At 42.4% G+C, this 16,831-nt stretch overlaps 1 protein-coding gene across 1 annotated transcript; it reads right to left on the bottom strand.

The window, feature by feature from the left end:
* Nucleotides 1-340: 340 nt before the first annotated feature.
* On the bottom strand, nucleotides 341-16,705 carry LOC139913852 (transmembrane protein 184B-like). The gene is made up of 10 exons (XM_071902000.2): nucleotides 16,237-16,705; nucleotides 12,751-12,984; nucleotides 9,988-10,153; nucleotides 6,898-6,988; nucleotides 6,647-6,722; nucleotides 6,120-6,211; nucleotides 5,169-5,338; nucleotides 4,884-5,078; nucleotides 2,222-3,211; nucleotides 341-2,172 (listed from the first exon to the last, which is right to left on the bottom strand). The coding sequence occupies exons 2-9, from the start codon at nucleotides 12,982-12,984 to the stop codon at nucleotides 2,982-2,984; spliced, it is 1,254 nt and encodes a 417-aa protein (XP_071758101.1). The 5' UTR covers nucleotides 16,237-16,705; the 3' UTR covers nucleotides 341-2,172; nucleotides 2,222-2,981.
* Between the last annotated feature and the right edge of the window lie 126 nt (nucleotides 16,706-16,831).

The raw sequence follows: 16,831 nt of genomic DNA, 5'->3' as shown, positions 1-16,831 counted from the left end.
AACACATTGACATCCTCTGGTGGTCGCTTTCATACTTTGTCTTGAGCAGCGATATTTGACATTAAATCTTTTCACTTTTTAGAAAAGTTATTATAAAATGCTTATAGAGTAACAAGGTGGTTAGTACGTCAGTGGATAAATATATCGATTCCTGGTTTATAATAGATTGTAATCCATTAAGTCTAGCAATACAAGTAGAATCAATGTCCAATATCACAAAATATTGCTAATTTTATGAAGATTGACTGCAGAGCTGGTGGTATAAAGTAATTTAACAAGTGGTGGAAGTTTGCTTTTAAACAAATAAAGAAAAGAATTTGTCCTTTTTCAAATTGTCTATTGTCTTTTATTTCCTTTTCAACACCAACAGAGACAAATATAGCATCAAAACCTAAGAGATAATATTACCAATATACAAATGAAGAAAAATTATAAAACAAAATAAAAAGAATGAGTCATGAAAATACAAAACAAAGCACTATCCCAACTCGAGTACTATAGTCATCATCATGAATGTTTCGCAGTGCTTATTTAAACTCTATTTACAATATTCATTCCTTTCTGGTATAATATATTCAGCTTTGTCATTAAGATACAACTTTTAAATCACATAGTATCAAAAGTATCATTTGATAGCGTGTCAAATCAAGACGCTTGAGGTTGATATGCTGTTACCTCAGGGGCAAAGTACAAATAAGGCATTGAATGTCACTCCTTTTCAACATCACCAAGCCAAAGGTACATTTAGAACAAATTCAGTCAACCGTCGCTCTTCATTGAAGTACTGTTGTTACTTGAAAGCGAAGGGGTTCAGGGGTGAGAGAGATAAATGACTGATGTGTTGAGGAGTGTGTGTGTTTGTGTAGGAGGGGGGTTGGATGGGATGTGGGGCAGGAAACCAACTTTTCCATCCACTGGCAGATTCCACAATTCAACAACCACTGTCACTATTCCAGAAGCCAAATATCAGTTTTAGATTAGAAAGGCGCTCGCACACTTTGCCTGTCAATGTATAGAGGGCACCCACTTAGCCCCAGATAACATCTTCCAGCATCAAATCAACCATGTGCACCTTCTACTGGCCACTGCGAAAAATGCATATTAAACATGAGTTGATAATAGTATGAACTATGACAGCCAAAGTGGTGAATGTGATCCTTTGGGTATGGATGTAGCATCATTCTCACCACCGGAGGATAACTGGCCTGGCTGAGGGTTTTGATTCACTTGAAGCTTTTGTCCGCTCCTCATCTTTCTACAACACATCATTCACTTGTCTGCAGCAGTGTGTTCCTATTGTACACCTTTCTGGCACAACCCTGGCCCTACATGTATATTATATATAGCTATTGTACCTGGACATTATCTATCACCTTGCCCTTACACTTATTTACATCTGCATATCAACTTTTGAAAGCCTGTGTCTATTCCAGATGTAAATGCAGTCAGATTTAAAGCCTTGTTTGTACTGTAATCTATTTGTCTGGCCTCATCTGTCTGCCATAGCCAACCATAGCCCGACTCACTCACTACCCCATTATAGCAGTGTCACCCATTATCAAGGGTGCCAGTAGAAGCAGGGCCTGATCTGTGCTGCACAATAATGCCCCAATTATGGGATTACAATCCACAGCACAGCAGAGCTGGGCCAGTGTCACTTCCTCAGTAATCTGTAATCTGCGTGGGCGTTGTCCGTCCATCACTCCCACACTAAACCCTCTCTCCCACAGCTGTTCCCTCAGCGCTCCATAAACAACACTTAACATTGGGGGCGGAGCCCCAGTCAGGCAAACAGCCGGAGTCGCACTATTACCTATTACACTTGTTCATATGAACACACGAGAAAACAATAACACATACATAGTATACTTAAAACATCTCTGGAATAAACAGTTTTCCAACAGGCTAGTCTTAAATGAGTTGCACCTTTAAGGTCATAGAACGCTTAAATAAAAGAATTATTTGCGATAAAAACCATATATATATTAAAATAAAGTCCAGCAATTCAAAGGCTCCTTAGTGTTGCCTGTCAATAAAATCAAATCTGAATCTTAAAATCGGTGTGTCTTGCAGACTGGGGACAGGGGGTGGGGGGTGGGGGGGTATGTCGCTCCCTCTATTTGGCAATGTTTCAGTAAGAGGCAGACTTGGCAGAGGGGTGAGGAGGAGATACTTTTTGAAAAACCAAAATAAAATACTCTAGAGGGGTGAGGAGGAGTACGAGTTAACATTCGATTAAAAAATGAAAGGATGAAGGATAATATGCGTTTCAGCTGAAGATGGCACTTGCTTGCTCTAGCATTATAATGTATCTATGTGTCATAAATTGCTGTGGTGTTTCAAGCGCAGTATAAAAGGTGCTATACGCAGGCACATGTTTATTTGTACTGAGCCATATTCATGGGTGCATGTAGATACTGTATTTTCTATGAGCGATGACCTATATGAAGTCAGTGAATTACTGAGTGTATCAGCACATGAGCAGTGAAAGTACATGGTACACAACGCAATGCGACTACTTATGTACCGTGTACCAATGCAATGAATCAACCTAAATGCAAGTCAATGAAAACTCTTGAAAAGTTCATGAACCCGATGTCTGCACTGTCAGCTCCTCTACTCCCTAACCATAGCAGCTACAACTACTCCATCCTCTCCATGCCCTCTTTCCTAGTTCACCAATTTATCCCCTCTTTTCCTCTCTTTCCTCATAAAAACAATCCATCCCTTCCTACCCTCTGTTCTCCAGTGGAACGTCTCAGAACTTATTTCACAAATTTGACATGAATCTGATCTTTTTATTGTTGTCTAAACATGGAAAAAAACCTCATAGAATCTGATTTGCTCTGTTAAGGTAGCAACAAAAAGATCTGATTTGTGTCACATAGCTGATAAAAATCCAATGTGGGCTTCGAGAGTAAATCCAGCCTCTGTGTCAGTGTGTGTGTGTGTGTGTGTGTGTGTGTGAGAGTGTGTGAGTCTCAGAACTCGTCATCGGAGCTGAGCAGCAGGGTCTTTTCGTTGTCGCCCCGGGTGCTGAGGTTACTGTGGCTGCGAGACAGCGGCGGGCCCCCGCACTGCTCCAGGGTGGACTGCTGGGTGTACTGCTGATAGGCCGGGGAGAAGTTGTGGATGGCGTCCTGGACCATGTCGCCAGGGTTCATGGTCTCCTTCAGGCTGCTGGAGATGCTCTTCATGGGGGCACAGCGACCTGCAGGAGGGAGTGGAACATTAGCGACGAAACACTGGGCATGATGGGAGGGGAGGGAAGGATGAGGGATGAGGGGAGGGGGAGAGAGTGTGAGAGAGAGATGGAGAGCGAGAGAGTGAATGAGGAAGTGCGAGAGAAAGGCAGAAGCGATGTTTCCCATCCAACTGATGGGTGAATTTTTCAAAAAGTTTTAAAATGTCACCAAAAAAAAAAAAGCAAATTAGATTAGTTTCCATCAGCTGGATTGAAGAGAATAAATCGGCTTTGTGAATGTTTAAAAAACACATCCACAAGAAAAATCTTTCAAGTCTTTCAAGAATTGATTAGTATTGGGCAAGTTGTTATTGTTCTTTAGTGTCAGCTAATGTTAACCATACTTCATGCTTTCATTTGGAAATGCACTTGGCAATATTCGAATGCACCAACTAATGGCCATACAGCCACAATAGCAACAGCGAGTACAATATTTCTTAGAAGTCATGATGGACAGATTTTTTACAGGCAACTTTTCAGAACATCCAAAGCCACTTTTGAACTGCTGCGCGATAAAATAGAACCATTGGCTAATCATGCCAAGCCTAAGAAACAAGTTTCCATCGCTTTTTATCGTCTAATTTCTTTATCAACCAAAAATGTTTCTGCTTCAAGCAAACATAAAAAAAACAAAACTTTTTTTTACGATACTGAGGAAATCTTAGGAAATTTTTCCATTTCCAATCAGCTTTTCTAATTCAATACCTCATAATTTGCAAAAATAAAAACCGTTTGGATGGAAACTCAGCTAGAGAGAGAGCATGTGTGAGAGAGACAGAGAGGGAGGGAGGGAGAGAGGATGACAGGAGGAGGCCATTGAGCCTGGGTGGGAACACAGAGTAAACAAAATGGTGCCCACACAAACTGAAGAGCAAAATGTTCACAGCCTGCATTCACTGACTGCAAAATAAACATCATGAAACAAAACAACATGAAAGCGGTACCGTACACCCATGATTATTAATTTAAAATGTATACACCTATTTTATGGGGAACTGAATGTAATACTGAAACAGAACTCACAGACGATGTTAAAGTGATGACGTTTAACCACAATCAAACACAAAGAAGCAAACAAAAAGCACTGTAACAAAGGAGCAAACATAAAGCACTGTGGCAGAGACAGACTGAATACAGCTAACATCAGACCTACCGTACTGTCCATAGATAGGAAATGAGCCTTTTAGTGCAGCACAGCGAAGAGGAGAGAAAAGAGGAGAAAAGGGAGACAAAGAGAGACAAAACGGAAACAAAGAACACGGGAAAATCAAAGTTGAAAATGGCGGAACGCAGGAAAACAGAGCAGAAGAAAAGATAAAGATCCAAAATATATTCAGTGGAGTTTGAAAGATAGGAGTGAAAGTAACAAGGGAGAGGAAAAAAGAGTGAGAACAGGTCAGTTCTGACAGACTACAGAAATCAGACAGTATCTTGAACGCTGAACATGGATTCTCCAAACTAATGTTTCTAGCTAGATCAGACAAACAGATAATTCAATTATACTACACACCATGATAACTTAACAGCTCTCTTTCTCATTATCTATGCATTTTGCTCTGCTTTTCCACTCTCAAACCCAGCTTAATTACCACAAACCCCTACACACACACCTGCACACACACCCACACACTCCCCTTACCATAAGAGTCCAGCCTTTTGTCCATGTAGACTTTGTAGGTGAAGGCATGGCGCAAAGCCACAGCAGCAAAGAACATCTCAATGCAGATGATGAAGTTTTGGTAACCAGCGGCGACCGTGCCCTCGCCCACAGAGACCTCAGCAGAGCTGATCTGAGGGATGGCCCCACACTTCTCCAGGATGGCCAGCAGCATTCCTACGTGAGACACAGAGAGACACACTGAATAAGCATGCGTGCTGGTGTGTGTGTGTGTGTGTAGGGAAGTGCAGAATGTGGTCTTCCTACCCTGCCAGAAAGAGAGGAAGATGACCGACTTGACCATGAAGAACTTGAGAACGGGGCTGTAGGGGACGAGCAGGTCGCGTGTGGCAAAGTAGAAGAGGAAGAGAGCGTACAGCGACAGGCTGACGGAGATGTTGTAGATGATGGTCACATACAGGTAGCCACTAGCCACACTGGAGGAGGGAGGGAGAGACAAGAGGAGAGAGAGACACAGTATGCTTTAGAATCTAGAGCCATACATATCAAGCATCAAAGAGGGAATGCTGATCTACAATTAGATGAAGATGCACAAGGCAATTTCACGCTCTCTAGCTGCCCCAAATGGCAGCTAGAGGTACCAGTTTAAAATTGAAGGACTTCAATACCTATAAATCATGTAACAAAGGAGAGACCTGACATTGGTGAATCCTTGGTGCTGTCTAGGACACAATTTGTATTTCACTCTCACATTTTGATTTGCCACTTCCTGTCTGCAGAGCAGATTCCCTGCCAGTGACCAAACCAGAATTCCGTTTGGGCAAATAGGGCCAATCTACAGCGTCTCAGTTACAGGGGAGGGACAGGCTTTGTTGCAGCCCCAGTAATCTTGCCAAGTGCAGCTTTAGGCCGTCTAGTTCATAATTAAAAGGATGGTCAATTGGACCTTAGAGCAGCACTCTGTCTAATGGGATTTGTTTAATGCTGGCAGTCAGTTTTCAGGTACATGAATTAAGAACTGCATGTGAGAGATAAAAAGAGACTTGAATTTATATCTTTTGAAAATCAACAACGAGGAGAAATACAAATTCCCTGAACATGGTCAGGATATATTGTGGCCTGAAAAGCCCTTTGGCTGAGGTCAGTCGGGGTCTGACATGCTGTGACACAACACAGCAGTCAAGTTGGAGGGAAGGGCCACTCAGGGAGGCATCCATGCTGTGAATGACAGAGTGGGTACGTTGTGTGCAAACATACTTGAAGTCTCCGTCTCTGTACTTCCCAAAGGCCTGCAGAATAACGGTGATCACGGCCATCAGGGGCTTCACCACGCAGAACTGGAGAGTCGCCTGAGGAAGCAAGAGCGAGCAAGAATGAGAGGAAGGGAAGTACGAATGAGGAAAAAAGGAGAGAGACAATGTGTCAGGAGAATTATCGGGCTAATATAAAGTGACTGTCCAGATGCAGTGATACTACACTGCCACTTTGTGTCACTCAAAAGTTACGGTAGCCAAACTAAACGATTTATTACACATTTTTTAAATCAAGCACAAAGTTTCCATCCAAGACCACATTTTAACAACAGGGTACCACAAGAAAATTGCTAAGAGAAACAGTGATGTAGTATCTATAAAAATTTGGTGGGTCTTAAGTGGAGAGAGTTGTTCCCTATCCTTAGAGCACACACATTAAAACTTAGCTGGGACAGCAGCTTTGGTGCTTAATTATTTAAAGAAATGTTATTGTCAATGGCAATGTGTATGAGACAAGAAGATGATTTGTACCTGTTTGCAAAACCTGAGGAAACCAATGGAGTAGGTCCTGCCCCATAGACAACAGGTCCCATACACACAGCTTGACCTGGAGTGAAGTGCAGGTTCATACAGGTCAAAACAGATGAGAATTAGGCATGTACGCATACTATTTGAAATGAAATGAATGCATTGATTGATATATGTCAGATCACACTCGAAAGAGAGAGAGAGAATGGAAGAATGGAAGATTGAAAGAGAGGAAGAGAGCGAACAGGACTTACTCAATAGGTTTCCCTCTGATCTCAGCCATGATGGCGCTCTCTCCTCCCAGGTACTCATAACACAGACTGAGGAAGTTGTAGATGACAAAGGCTGTGGAGCGAGAGACGCACATAGTCAAAGGGTTAATGATTTTTCGGGCAACCATTTGTGACTGCAAATTGACTCCCAGACCTAAGTAAAATAGCAGTAAATATTTTAAATTATGTACATGAGGAGTGCTTGATGGGTTAGAAAATGAGTAGGAGTCCCTGAATGTCTTAGCAGTGTAGCACTTTATGGGGAGGGCGTCCTGTAGATATCTCTATCCAACCTAACAGATAAATTCAAATGGACGTTAGACTGGAGTTGACCCTAAAAGAGTCTAAAGACACAACAGTAAGAAGCATAAGCCTACCCTAGCGATTGGGCAGAAGTGGAGCCGTTAAGAAGCAGTTCCGTGAGCAAAATCAACATTTAGACACATGGATAGCGTAGGGCAACTGCAACAAGGTTGTGGATGCCTTGGTCTTGGCTCAAGTAAATTGTCACGGATCAAAGCTGTACTAATGGAAAAGACGAAGCTGGTAGTGCAGCAACTACATAGCCAGGAGGATGTGGCAAGGTGTGCCAGAGCAGTTTCTCAAGCTAAGCAGAGACAATGGATCAACTGGGAAAGTGTAGAAAGGAAGAAACTTAATTGGAAAGAACTTGGAAATTGGAGGAGTCTAGGATTGGATTCATTATTGGAGCAACCTATGAACTGTCCTACCTGTTATCACACCAAAACCTCAACCAATAGCTAGGTGAAGTCCCCCCATGCATACTGTGCTCAGAACTTAGCATCCTATGTGGCATAACCATGTGTTAAAGTTCTTGGCAGCAAAAATTAAACAAACACAAAGAGAAGAGGAGAGAGAGCCCTAAACATCAAATTGACTTCATACATGAAGGTGAGTAAATCAAGAAAGATTTATTATTGCATTGGCACAAGTGAGGGCAGTAAGGGGATCTTAGGCATTGGGAAATGCAAGCTAAAAAGAAGAAGCAGCTGAAAAGATCAGTTGGGGTCACAATATGGAACTGTATCCCATGACTAAGACAGGAGTTATACATCATATGATGGCATGGCTACGGTGGCAGGAGTGGGCAGTCATACACCGTTGTCAACTCTTGGTATAATTGTCATAATTAAGCTTATGGTTTGCTAATACAGTTTTGTTCTTGAACTGCTGAGCTGGCCATTTCAAGCCAGAAAGGTAAGCCATTTCCATCAGCAAGCTTAGAAATGACTGGGTAAGGATGTGAATTAGGCTTAAGCCTAAGCATAATTACAGGGCATGGTTATACAGTGTTGAGAGCGGGTGTGGAGGGGAGTGGTGAATGCCTGAACTCACTGTGGAGCCTCCATGGGCTCAATAGCATGTCAGGGGCCTAATTCAATGACACACCTGTGCAATGACAATGACATACCTGCTCTCACCCCTTTTCCTCCAACATCCAAGCTAGGTTTTTACATATATACTCCCAAATTAGCACAAGGGTTAGTTACATCATATCCTATATATTGGTAAATGTTTTATCAGCTATTGTGTTAACTGTATTGTCACAATGCTGTTAGGTAACATGCAAATTAAATAAACCTGACTTGACCAGACCCTGATCCCAGTAATTGGTGTCCCTGACTAGGTAATGTGTTTTCATCTGGTGTCCCAGGTGTTCTCAGGCTTAATTTAAGGGTAGTTGTGGAGGCCGACGGAAACCAGCTCCCCACTGCCTCAACTCTCTTTACTGTTTGGGTTGGCTGAGAAATTAATTCTGGATTGTATCATAAACGATTATCTAAAAACATACAATGGAAGAATGTATGTGTTAAAAACAACAGCAATAGCACACTAATGTCTCATTTTTAGAATATGGATCCTTGATTGTGGAGACCATGCCTCCATGTCTCCATTATGTCTCCAAGACTCTAATCATCTGTTGCTCCTATCTTATGCAATACAAGAACAACAACAATAACTGCTACTTTAATTCTACCATTCAGTCATTGCATAATATATAGTGAGTTACGGTATGTGCAGTCTGTTGACAGAGAAACACAGATGCTGTCCTAATGGCAGCTCACTGAGTGAGCGTGCCTGTTCATTCATGCATTGACGCACACAATGTCTGTTTCTCTGTATACTGTACACCGACTGTGCTGTGTGCACATTTTGCCCACAGTGGATGGCACATTAATTAATGCCTGTTATGTCTATGTGCTGTACAACTGGATGCACAGCAGCGGTGAAGTCTCCTGTCTGTCTCTATATTTAGAAAGACGGAGCCCTGGGGCCACAGCTGTTGCCCGACCCTGCCATCCCTTGGCCCGTGCACCATGTGCCAGGCAGGGGGAACCTACTGTGTACAGACTGACCAAGCTGTCGGCTTCCACTGCTCTCTACCTCTACCTTCCCATGCAGCCTTGCACACACATTGATATAACTGTGCGTACAAACCTGCACAGAGGCAGGCATGTATCCTCATTAAGGCATGCATGTGATGATACTGGAATGTATACTGCATGATACTGCCAACATACAGTATATAATAACCAATTTTACTGCACACAATATGTTATGTAACTCCCGGGTTGATTTATGCTCAAATTCCTGTGGCAGTAGATGCACCACAGGCCGGTAGGATACAGAACAAGCTGACAATTTATCTGTTCACGAGCGAGCGGCTACTGAAACTCTTCTCAAGGCTTCGCTCGTTTTCATACAGTTGCTAGGAAACAGGTTTCCCCTCCCCAGCAATCCCAACAGGCCTTGGAAACAAGAGAACAAAGATGGCTGCCTTCATAAATGAAGACACTGCAAAGGCCATCTGCCACTGGGGGAATCACAACACATAAATTCTCACACCCTCAATGCTGGGAGTCAAAAGGCACATGCTGGAACACACAACTTTCACTCCAACGGCCTTGGTGAAAATTGCGTACGGTGTGTGCGCCAAATAATCTTTAATGGCAGCACATTCACCAGCCTGCATACACGGTACGGTAGCAGGTGTATGAAAGAAGGTACTACTTTACCAGTTCAGTGTACTGTGCCCCTCTGTCTGCTCACCTTCGTAGCAGTCTCGGACCGTGTCGAAGTAGACATAGTACTCCTCATTGGTGAAGAAGAGAAGGCTGAGCCAGGAGTCAAAGGCGTAGATGGGGACTATGAAGAGGATCCTCACTATGTGCCTCTGTTCATTTGGAGAGCTGTAGTAACGCAGGTGCATGTAGATCTGAAAAGATGGGAGAAGGGAGAAAGGTACATCAGAGCTTTCTAAGGACAGTACATAAAAATCTACGTGTGATTTAATCGGGACTTTAGTGCAAAAATGAGTCACTCCCCGAGCCTGAAATGGAGGCAAGACTAAAATCAGATCTGCTGCCCCATTGGCAATGAATATGTGACCAAATGTGTTGATACTGACTGAACCCAGAGTGATCTTTGGGGATATGGATACATCTTCTGGATCAGAAGTGTAATCACTACTACGACAAAGTTCAGTCGGGTGTAAGAGCTCAAATTACCATTCTGTGAGTCTACAATTTCAGCCTTTCATATGCTGTTAATGGGGCAGCTCCAAAATAGTTTTTTGATGGCATCACAGATTGCATTAGACTGTTTAGATTCCAGCTTTGGGACAGAGCTGCTCATGCTCAGAAACACTGAGAGAACTGACTAACATCGCTGAAAAACTAGTGTGGGTTTTCCCTTTAAAATACCAAAACCTCTCTGTAAGATAAACAAAGGAAGGAGAGAGAGACAAAGGAGGAGATGTTGGTACACATGCATAAGTACATACACGCATGCGCATATGTACTTAAGTGTGTACTTGCACACACACACATAAAACATAAATTCATGTAGCTGATGTACATGGAGTAGACAAAGGCTAAAGAAGGAAAATGCTTTTTACAAAGCGTCCATCAACTTCAGAGGATACAAAAAGTAACCTATTTTGTCGCACAGCACCAACTGTTATGCAACGTTAAGTTACATATCCGTTCACAAGTGTGTGCCTTCTGAAACTCTTCTCAAGGATTTGATCTTTTGCATACAGTAGTTTTAGGGTGGATTAAAATACCAAAACTTCTTTGTCACATAAACAAAAAAGTGAGACAGGGGAAGATGAAGTGTTTGAATATTCATCAACTTCCTCTCTCTGAGACCACAGCTCAGTAAACGGTTGCTAAATGGGTTAGGTGAAACCATAGGCTGAAACCAATTGCTGTCTCATGAAGTCTGTATGCATTAGGTTCTAGTCTGTATGTTCAAGTCTGAATAAAGCAGGTATTTATTTGTCCAAGTAGGATCTCAGAGAGGAGTGTGTGTGTGTATAAATGTGTGCACGTTTGTGGCTCTGTTTTGGGTAATTGATTCTGTGTGTTTATCCCCCCTATTCAGACAGGCAGACAGCAGGAAGGAACTGGAGGGCCTTTGTCATCAGCACCTCTGCCGGCTCCATCCGGCTCCCTTCCACTTACACAATGCCCCACCTATCACCTTTCCTGGCATGTAAACAGACACACACCTTTGGTAAAATAACAAACAGTGGGTGATAGCGCACCGAGCGAGACGGTGCACTCCGCTCACAGGGCTTGTTGCTAGGCAACTCCACCCCCGCCCCCCACCCGTCCCCTGCTCTTTGCTGATGTCATAGTAGAGCCAGGAGCACCTGTTGCCAGAGCGACGGAGGGCTCATCTTTAACCCTTTATGTGTGAAGAGCGGCAGCAAACAATGGAAGAGGAATCATTAACTGGAGCCTTGAAGCACAATAATAGATCTTACTTATATAACAGGCAAGTGCTGAACTTCACTGTAACATGAGAACTGATACAAACAAGGCAAAGATACCTTGCTGAGCTTATCCGCACAAATCCACAAAACATCTCCATTCTCCACAGATTTCAATTATTGGACTCTACTGTTTATATAATCTTTTACAAGTAGCTAAACCACGTGACACACCACACTTTTTTTCGTAGCCTTGTCTCAGTAAATATACTCTAAACCTAGAGTATATATTTCTGTAGCCAAGAGACAGACAGCAGTGAAAGGTGAAGCCCTTTGAAGTCTTGCCACAGTTCCTTTATGGCTCAGCAGCCTGAGGCGTCCCAGGCTGGGTGTGTTCCAGGCAGCGTAATCAACCTGAACTTGGCAGGCGTCCGGATGGAATCTGGGAGGAAATCTTTACATCCATTGTTTGTACTGTCTGGATCTGCAGTGTGATTTGAGGATGCCACAGTGCGACTCTACGGCAGTCATCTTAGGAGGGGGCAAGAATGAAGCCCTACTTACACTATTGGTAAACCTGCCTAAAAAGCTAGCATATTCCCTGTCAGGACCGGCTTTTGTACTTTATTAGGAGATGGGTAGACTACAGCAGGGATAGCAATAAACCTCCTTTATGATGGCTCATTTTACACAGAGACTAAATCTGCATCAGAAAAGCAAATGTCCTGGTGTAAGTGCTTTGTGTAAAGCTTGCGGTAAGTGGTGTGGTCAAGGCCTTATTCTCTTTTGTACGGCCTGCTGCCACTGGAAAAGCAGTGTGGGATGTGAAGAATATTATGATTTAAAATAAAACAAATGTTTGTGGTACAAATTGAGTGTTTATTTGCCAATATGCAATGCAAATGTATTATTTCATTGTTCAATAAAATTGCCCCTGAAGAGGACCAAAATGCCCCTACAAATCAAATAAATAAACAAGTTAATTTTATATCCTGGTACACACATTTATGTGTTTAACCGTTGTTTCAGTTGTAGGTTCAGTTGGTCTTTCTAACCACTAGGCCATCTGCAGGCTCCCGATTTCAGATTCTCCTTACCTGGTGACAGGTGATTAGAAGGGCAGTCCAAACGAAGAACCCTGATATAGTTTGGGCAGTAGAGGTCATGAGGAAAATGGGCTCATCAGGTGTGACCAGCGGGGCCTCCGGTACCCAGGAGGCGTTGGGCCCTTGAGGAGCCACGGTGGCTGGGGGCCCCGGGGCCAGGCCCACTGGAGAGTCATTGCCCAGCCTCTCTGACAGGGGTATGTCTCGCCGCCAAAGTTGACTCATCTGCATGAAGAGAGGGGATGGAGGAGATAGAGAGGAATTTAGGGACTTTATCCAGTAATCAGTTATTAAATACAAACACATTTAACATCAGGAAAACACAAGGGAGTTCAGACATTTTAAATGTGTAGTAGACTACACTGAATGATAATCAGTCCTGAGAGATATTTTATGCAAGGTCCCGGTGTTACAATGTTTCTAGGTTATGAAACCTAAATGAAACACTGTCATGTGGAGAAGCATACCAATCAGGCTTTGCAGAGTATAGGCCCTAAATCTCCAGAGAACATCCGCTGACAACCACAGGAACAAGAAAAACAGAATAAGATACGGAGAAGAGCAAACTAGGACAGCATAAAATATATCCACAACAAAAGAGATTGTGTAGATAGACAGATGAAGCGTGATCAAAACACAGAGAGAATGAGTGAAGAGAGGAGGCATAAGGTAGGTGGGTGAGGAGAGGATGATTGAGGGTGGAAAAAACACACACACTCATACACACAGGAGGGAGGAACAGAGCGTGAATCACTCAAACACAGCAAATCGGCGTGACAGCCATGAGCTGAGGGCTGCTGACCCAAATTCTCCTCTTCTCTTTCTCTGTGTTTTGCTGAGGGCAGGAAGAAGTGCAGGGGAGCTGCAAATAGGCCTAGACACAAACAAATCCCTACAGATGGGAATGGGACACCTTGCCACACATCAGCATCAGTGTTTAGGCTGGACACAGAGAACATACAGACATGTGGCCTGTGGCCTCGGGTAGATGTTCCAAAATCTTTCCGAAAAACAGGAAAACCATAACATAGCCTAGTCCAAATAGCCTACATATTCTTTGGTCCAGAACAAGGTGATTAAATGGATAAATATATTCTTAACAGTTCCTACCATCCCACAATTCTGTGTTTCATGCATAAGTTGGCTGCTGTATGACACCAGAATCACCACTGGATAAAATGGCAGACACTGAGTCTGATATAGAAAACCTGATGTCAAAAAGAAGAAATTCAACATTCATGATAGTGTAACTATTTTGCCACTATTCATTCTTTTAAAAGTAACCTGTAAGACTTTCTCTCAATATATCACTGTCAACAAAATTGTGATAAACTTGAGCACTACATATTCTAAAGTCCCTTGAGTTGCTTTCTATAGGCATGTGTCATTGTTTCCCTCTCTGCTGTTTTTAATGCTTAACCTACCAGTCCCTATGAGGTGTTTAGACTTTGCAGGCAATTGAGCCAGTGGCATCTACATCCACCTTTTCACTTGCCTTGATCAAATATTTGCATAAACAGGGTCTTTGCAAGTTCCATCAAGTTAAATCAAAGGCCTTTTAAGACCTTTTGAATTCTAGTTAGAATGAAATATAAGCCCAATTTGCCACCGAAACTAACATGATAATGAAAAAAAACTGTAGTGCATGTAGTGTGTAGCATGACTTGGCTGATTTCTCACAACAGCACACCAAGAAACAGCAACATTTTTTAGATGGCTAAAACTTAATTTAAGACTTAAAGCCTGTAGCAGTACTGAAGGCCTTGAATTTAGATGTCATATTTAACTTTTTTTTTTAAAGGAAAAACAAACAATATAGGCCTTTACTGTGCTTAAGTTTAAAAGTTGCATTCCACTAAAAATAAAGCAAATTCATATATAGGCCAAAGGTTGCGCACACCAAGATATCACTATAACTGTGCTTTGTGCATTTAAAAAATATTTAATAGCAGCAAGAGGAACAGCAGATGTTTCAGCATCAAACTTTCATCAGTTAAGACTTTTTTCAGGACCAACAAACAACCTGATAAATTTCCCATATCACTCTCAAATATCAGATGATCAAGTTGGTCCCATGAATTGGTCTAACATCATCACCAGAGACAAACTAGGCAAAGTAGGGTGGATAGGAGAGAGACATCGGCAGCCAGTTCATAGATTGATAAGAAGTTAACATGAGACAAGCGGTGCCTCACATAATGATGATGCAGCACTGATTTGGACTAAAGGAAACAAGACAGACCAAACTAGCTTATAAACAGCAGAGCTGGCAACATCAAAAGCAGCCAGAAAGATGCTCCACACTCCACCACCCTTATGATCAAACCATCAAAGATCACTGGGTACAGTCATCTCTAACAACGTCATCCTCTTGGTCCGGATTCCAGGGAGGCGATAATCTAATCATTCAGAGTGAAAACTGATTTCACAGTGACTTTCAGTCCCCCCATGCATCAGCTAAATATAGGGTGATGCTGGCTGTGGTCATGGATGACTCACACTGCTTGCCAAAGCCTCAATCAGCTTGTAGTGTTGCAGCACCTTGGAACACATCTGAGCGGCAGGCAAACAACTGCCTACCCAAGGAACTGTCGGGAAATTATTTTAGGATGACAGAAAAGCAAACTTTACGCAAATTTAGGAGGTTTGGATTGTTTTCTGAAAAAAGTATCCAATGTCATCTAGGTATCCTAAATCAACTACTGATTTCCACATTACTGCATTCTTTGATTTGGTGTTCAAGTTGAAAGCAGGACTAATGTAGTCTGAAGATGGATGTATTACTTATTCATTTAAACCATGAATTAGTTAAAGGAGGTTGTCATATAAATGATTATTGAAAAATAATCTATCTAGCTATCAACTGAGAAACAGTAATATAGACTCCTGTAAGACTAAGGAGGACTATGCTCACTATGCATGTACACCAGTGATTACAAATACCAATATGAAACTACAACTGGTTCTCAGTGAGCCAGGCAGTTTCCTAGTCAACAGACAGAGGCAACTCATCAGTCCTGCTGACTGCACCCGAGGGTGGGTTTCAAAACATCTATTGTACTTTGACCTAAATCCTAACAGCAGGCTTTTTGACATGCCCTCATAAGTCCTTTGGCTAGGAGAGCTGCAACATAAAGAATCATTAGGCTATGCAGACTGTGTTCAATCAGAAGCACTAAAAGCAATATAGCTATTAATGGGAACCACAAGTAATTTTTATTGCTCTAACCGTATTAACAAATCGGACACAGGATGAACTAGAGTTTCCTATGAAGGCTCACCAGCATCCACCTTGCTGCGCTACATTTTTATAAAAACGCTGGCATCAAATGAAATTCAACAGCAACAATAACTATAACTTGATCACTGCATGAAAATTATATATTGAAGATTGTCTGTACAAGAAGAAAAGATGGCAAAACGAAGAATGGTGGCTAGTGTACGCACATCATGACTCCATCCTGCTGCTTTGCTTACCTCCACTGCAGTTGTTTGATTTGCACGGGCTGCGGTTGTTTGAATCCAAGCATCAATTTAGCTGATCAGCTAATGTCGATTGCAAACCCGTGAGTATTAAAAGTTAATAATTAAACCAAGAGCTAACATTCAAACAGTCGCGAGTTAACTAAATCTATTCACTGCATATCTGTTAGCACCTAGAAAAGCTCGCCTGTTATTTTGTCAAGCTGGCAAGTGTCGCCAGTTGAGCGTTGACTACACCGAGCGGTACTCTGTGCTAGCAAATGTTAGCCACCTAGCTTGGCGTTAGCTTGCTGTTGCTGCTGCTCCTTCTCGTAAAGTCAAAAGAAGGCAAGATAAGAGAACACACATTTAAAAGGGAGCAACTGATCTACTCCGCTGAAAAGCATTAAAAAATATCTCTGGAAACTGTTGATATTATCTTGACATTTTCCCATCCACATCTGATCAACTAGGTACCGTTATTTCATCCACATCACCATCGGCAACTCGTCATGGTACTAACAGCACAGCAGCCAGCCAAACTCCCAATATTCTGTTTTGCGCATGCGCAGTGCTTCGCTTTCTTCTTACAGCGGTGTCTTTCCCATGG

This window comes from Centroberyx gerrardi, chromosome 7 (assembly GCF_048128805.1).
Source record: "Centroberyx gerrardi isolate f3 chromosome 7, fCenGer3.hap1.cur.20231027, whole genome shotgun sequence".
NCBI lineage: Eukaryota > Metazoa > Chordata > Actinopteri > Beryciformes > Berycidae > Centroberyx > Centroberyx gerrardi.
This window is presented reverse-complemented; position numbering and strand designations above follow the sequence as displayed.

Excerpts from the sequence above, each read along its gene's own strand:
- LOC139913852 (XM_071902000.2), bottom strand. The coding sequence starts at position 12,984 with ATGAGTCAACTTTGGCGGCGAGACATACCCCTGTCAGAGAGGCTGGGC. Across the intron at positions 6,989-9,987 it reads GGTCCGAGACTGCTACGAAG|CCTTTGTCATCTACAACTTC; the intron begins GTGAGCAGACAG and ends CTCGCTCCACAG. Across the intron at positions 3,212-4,883 it reads CAAAAGGCTGGACTCTTATG|GTCGCTGTGCCCCCATGAAG; the intron begins GTAAGGGGAGTG and ends TCCCTCCTGCAG.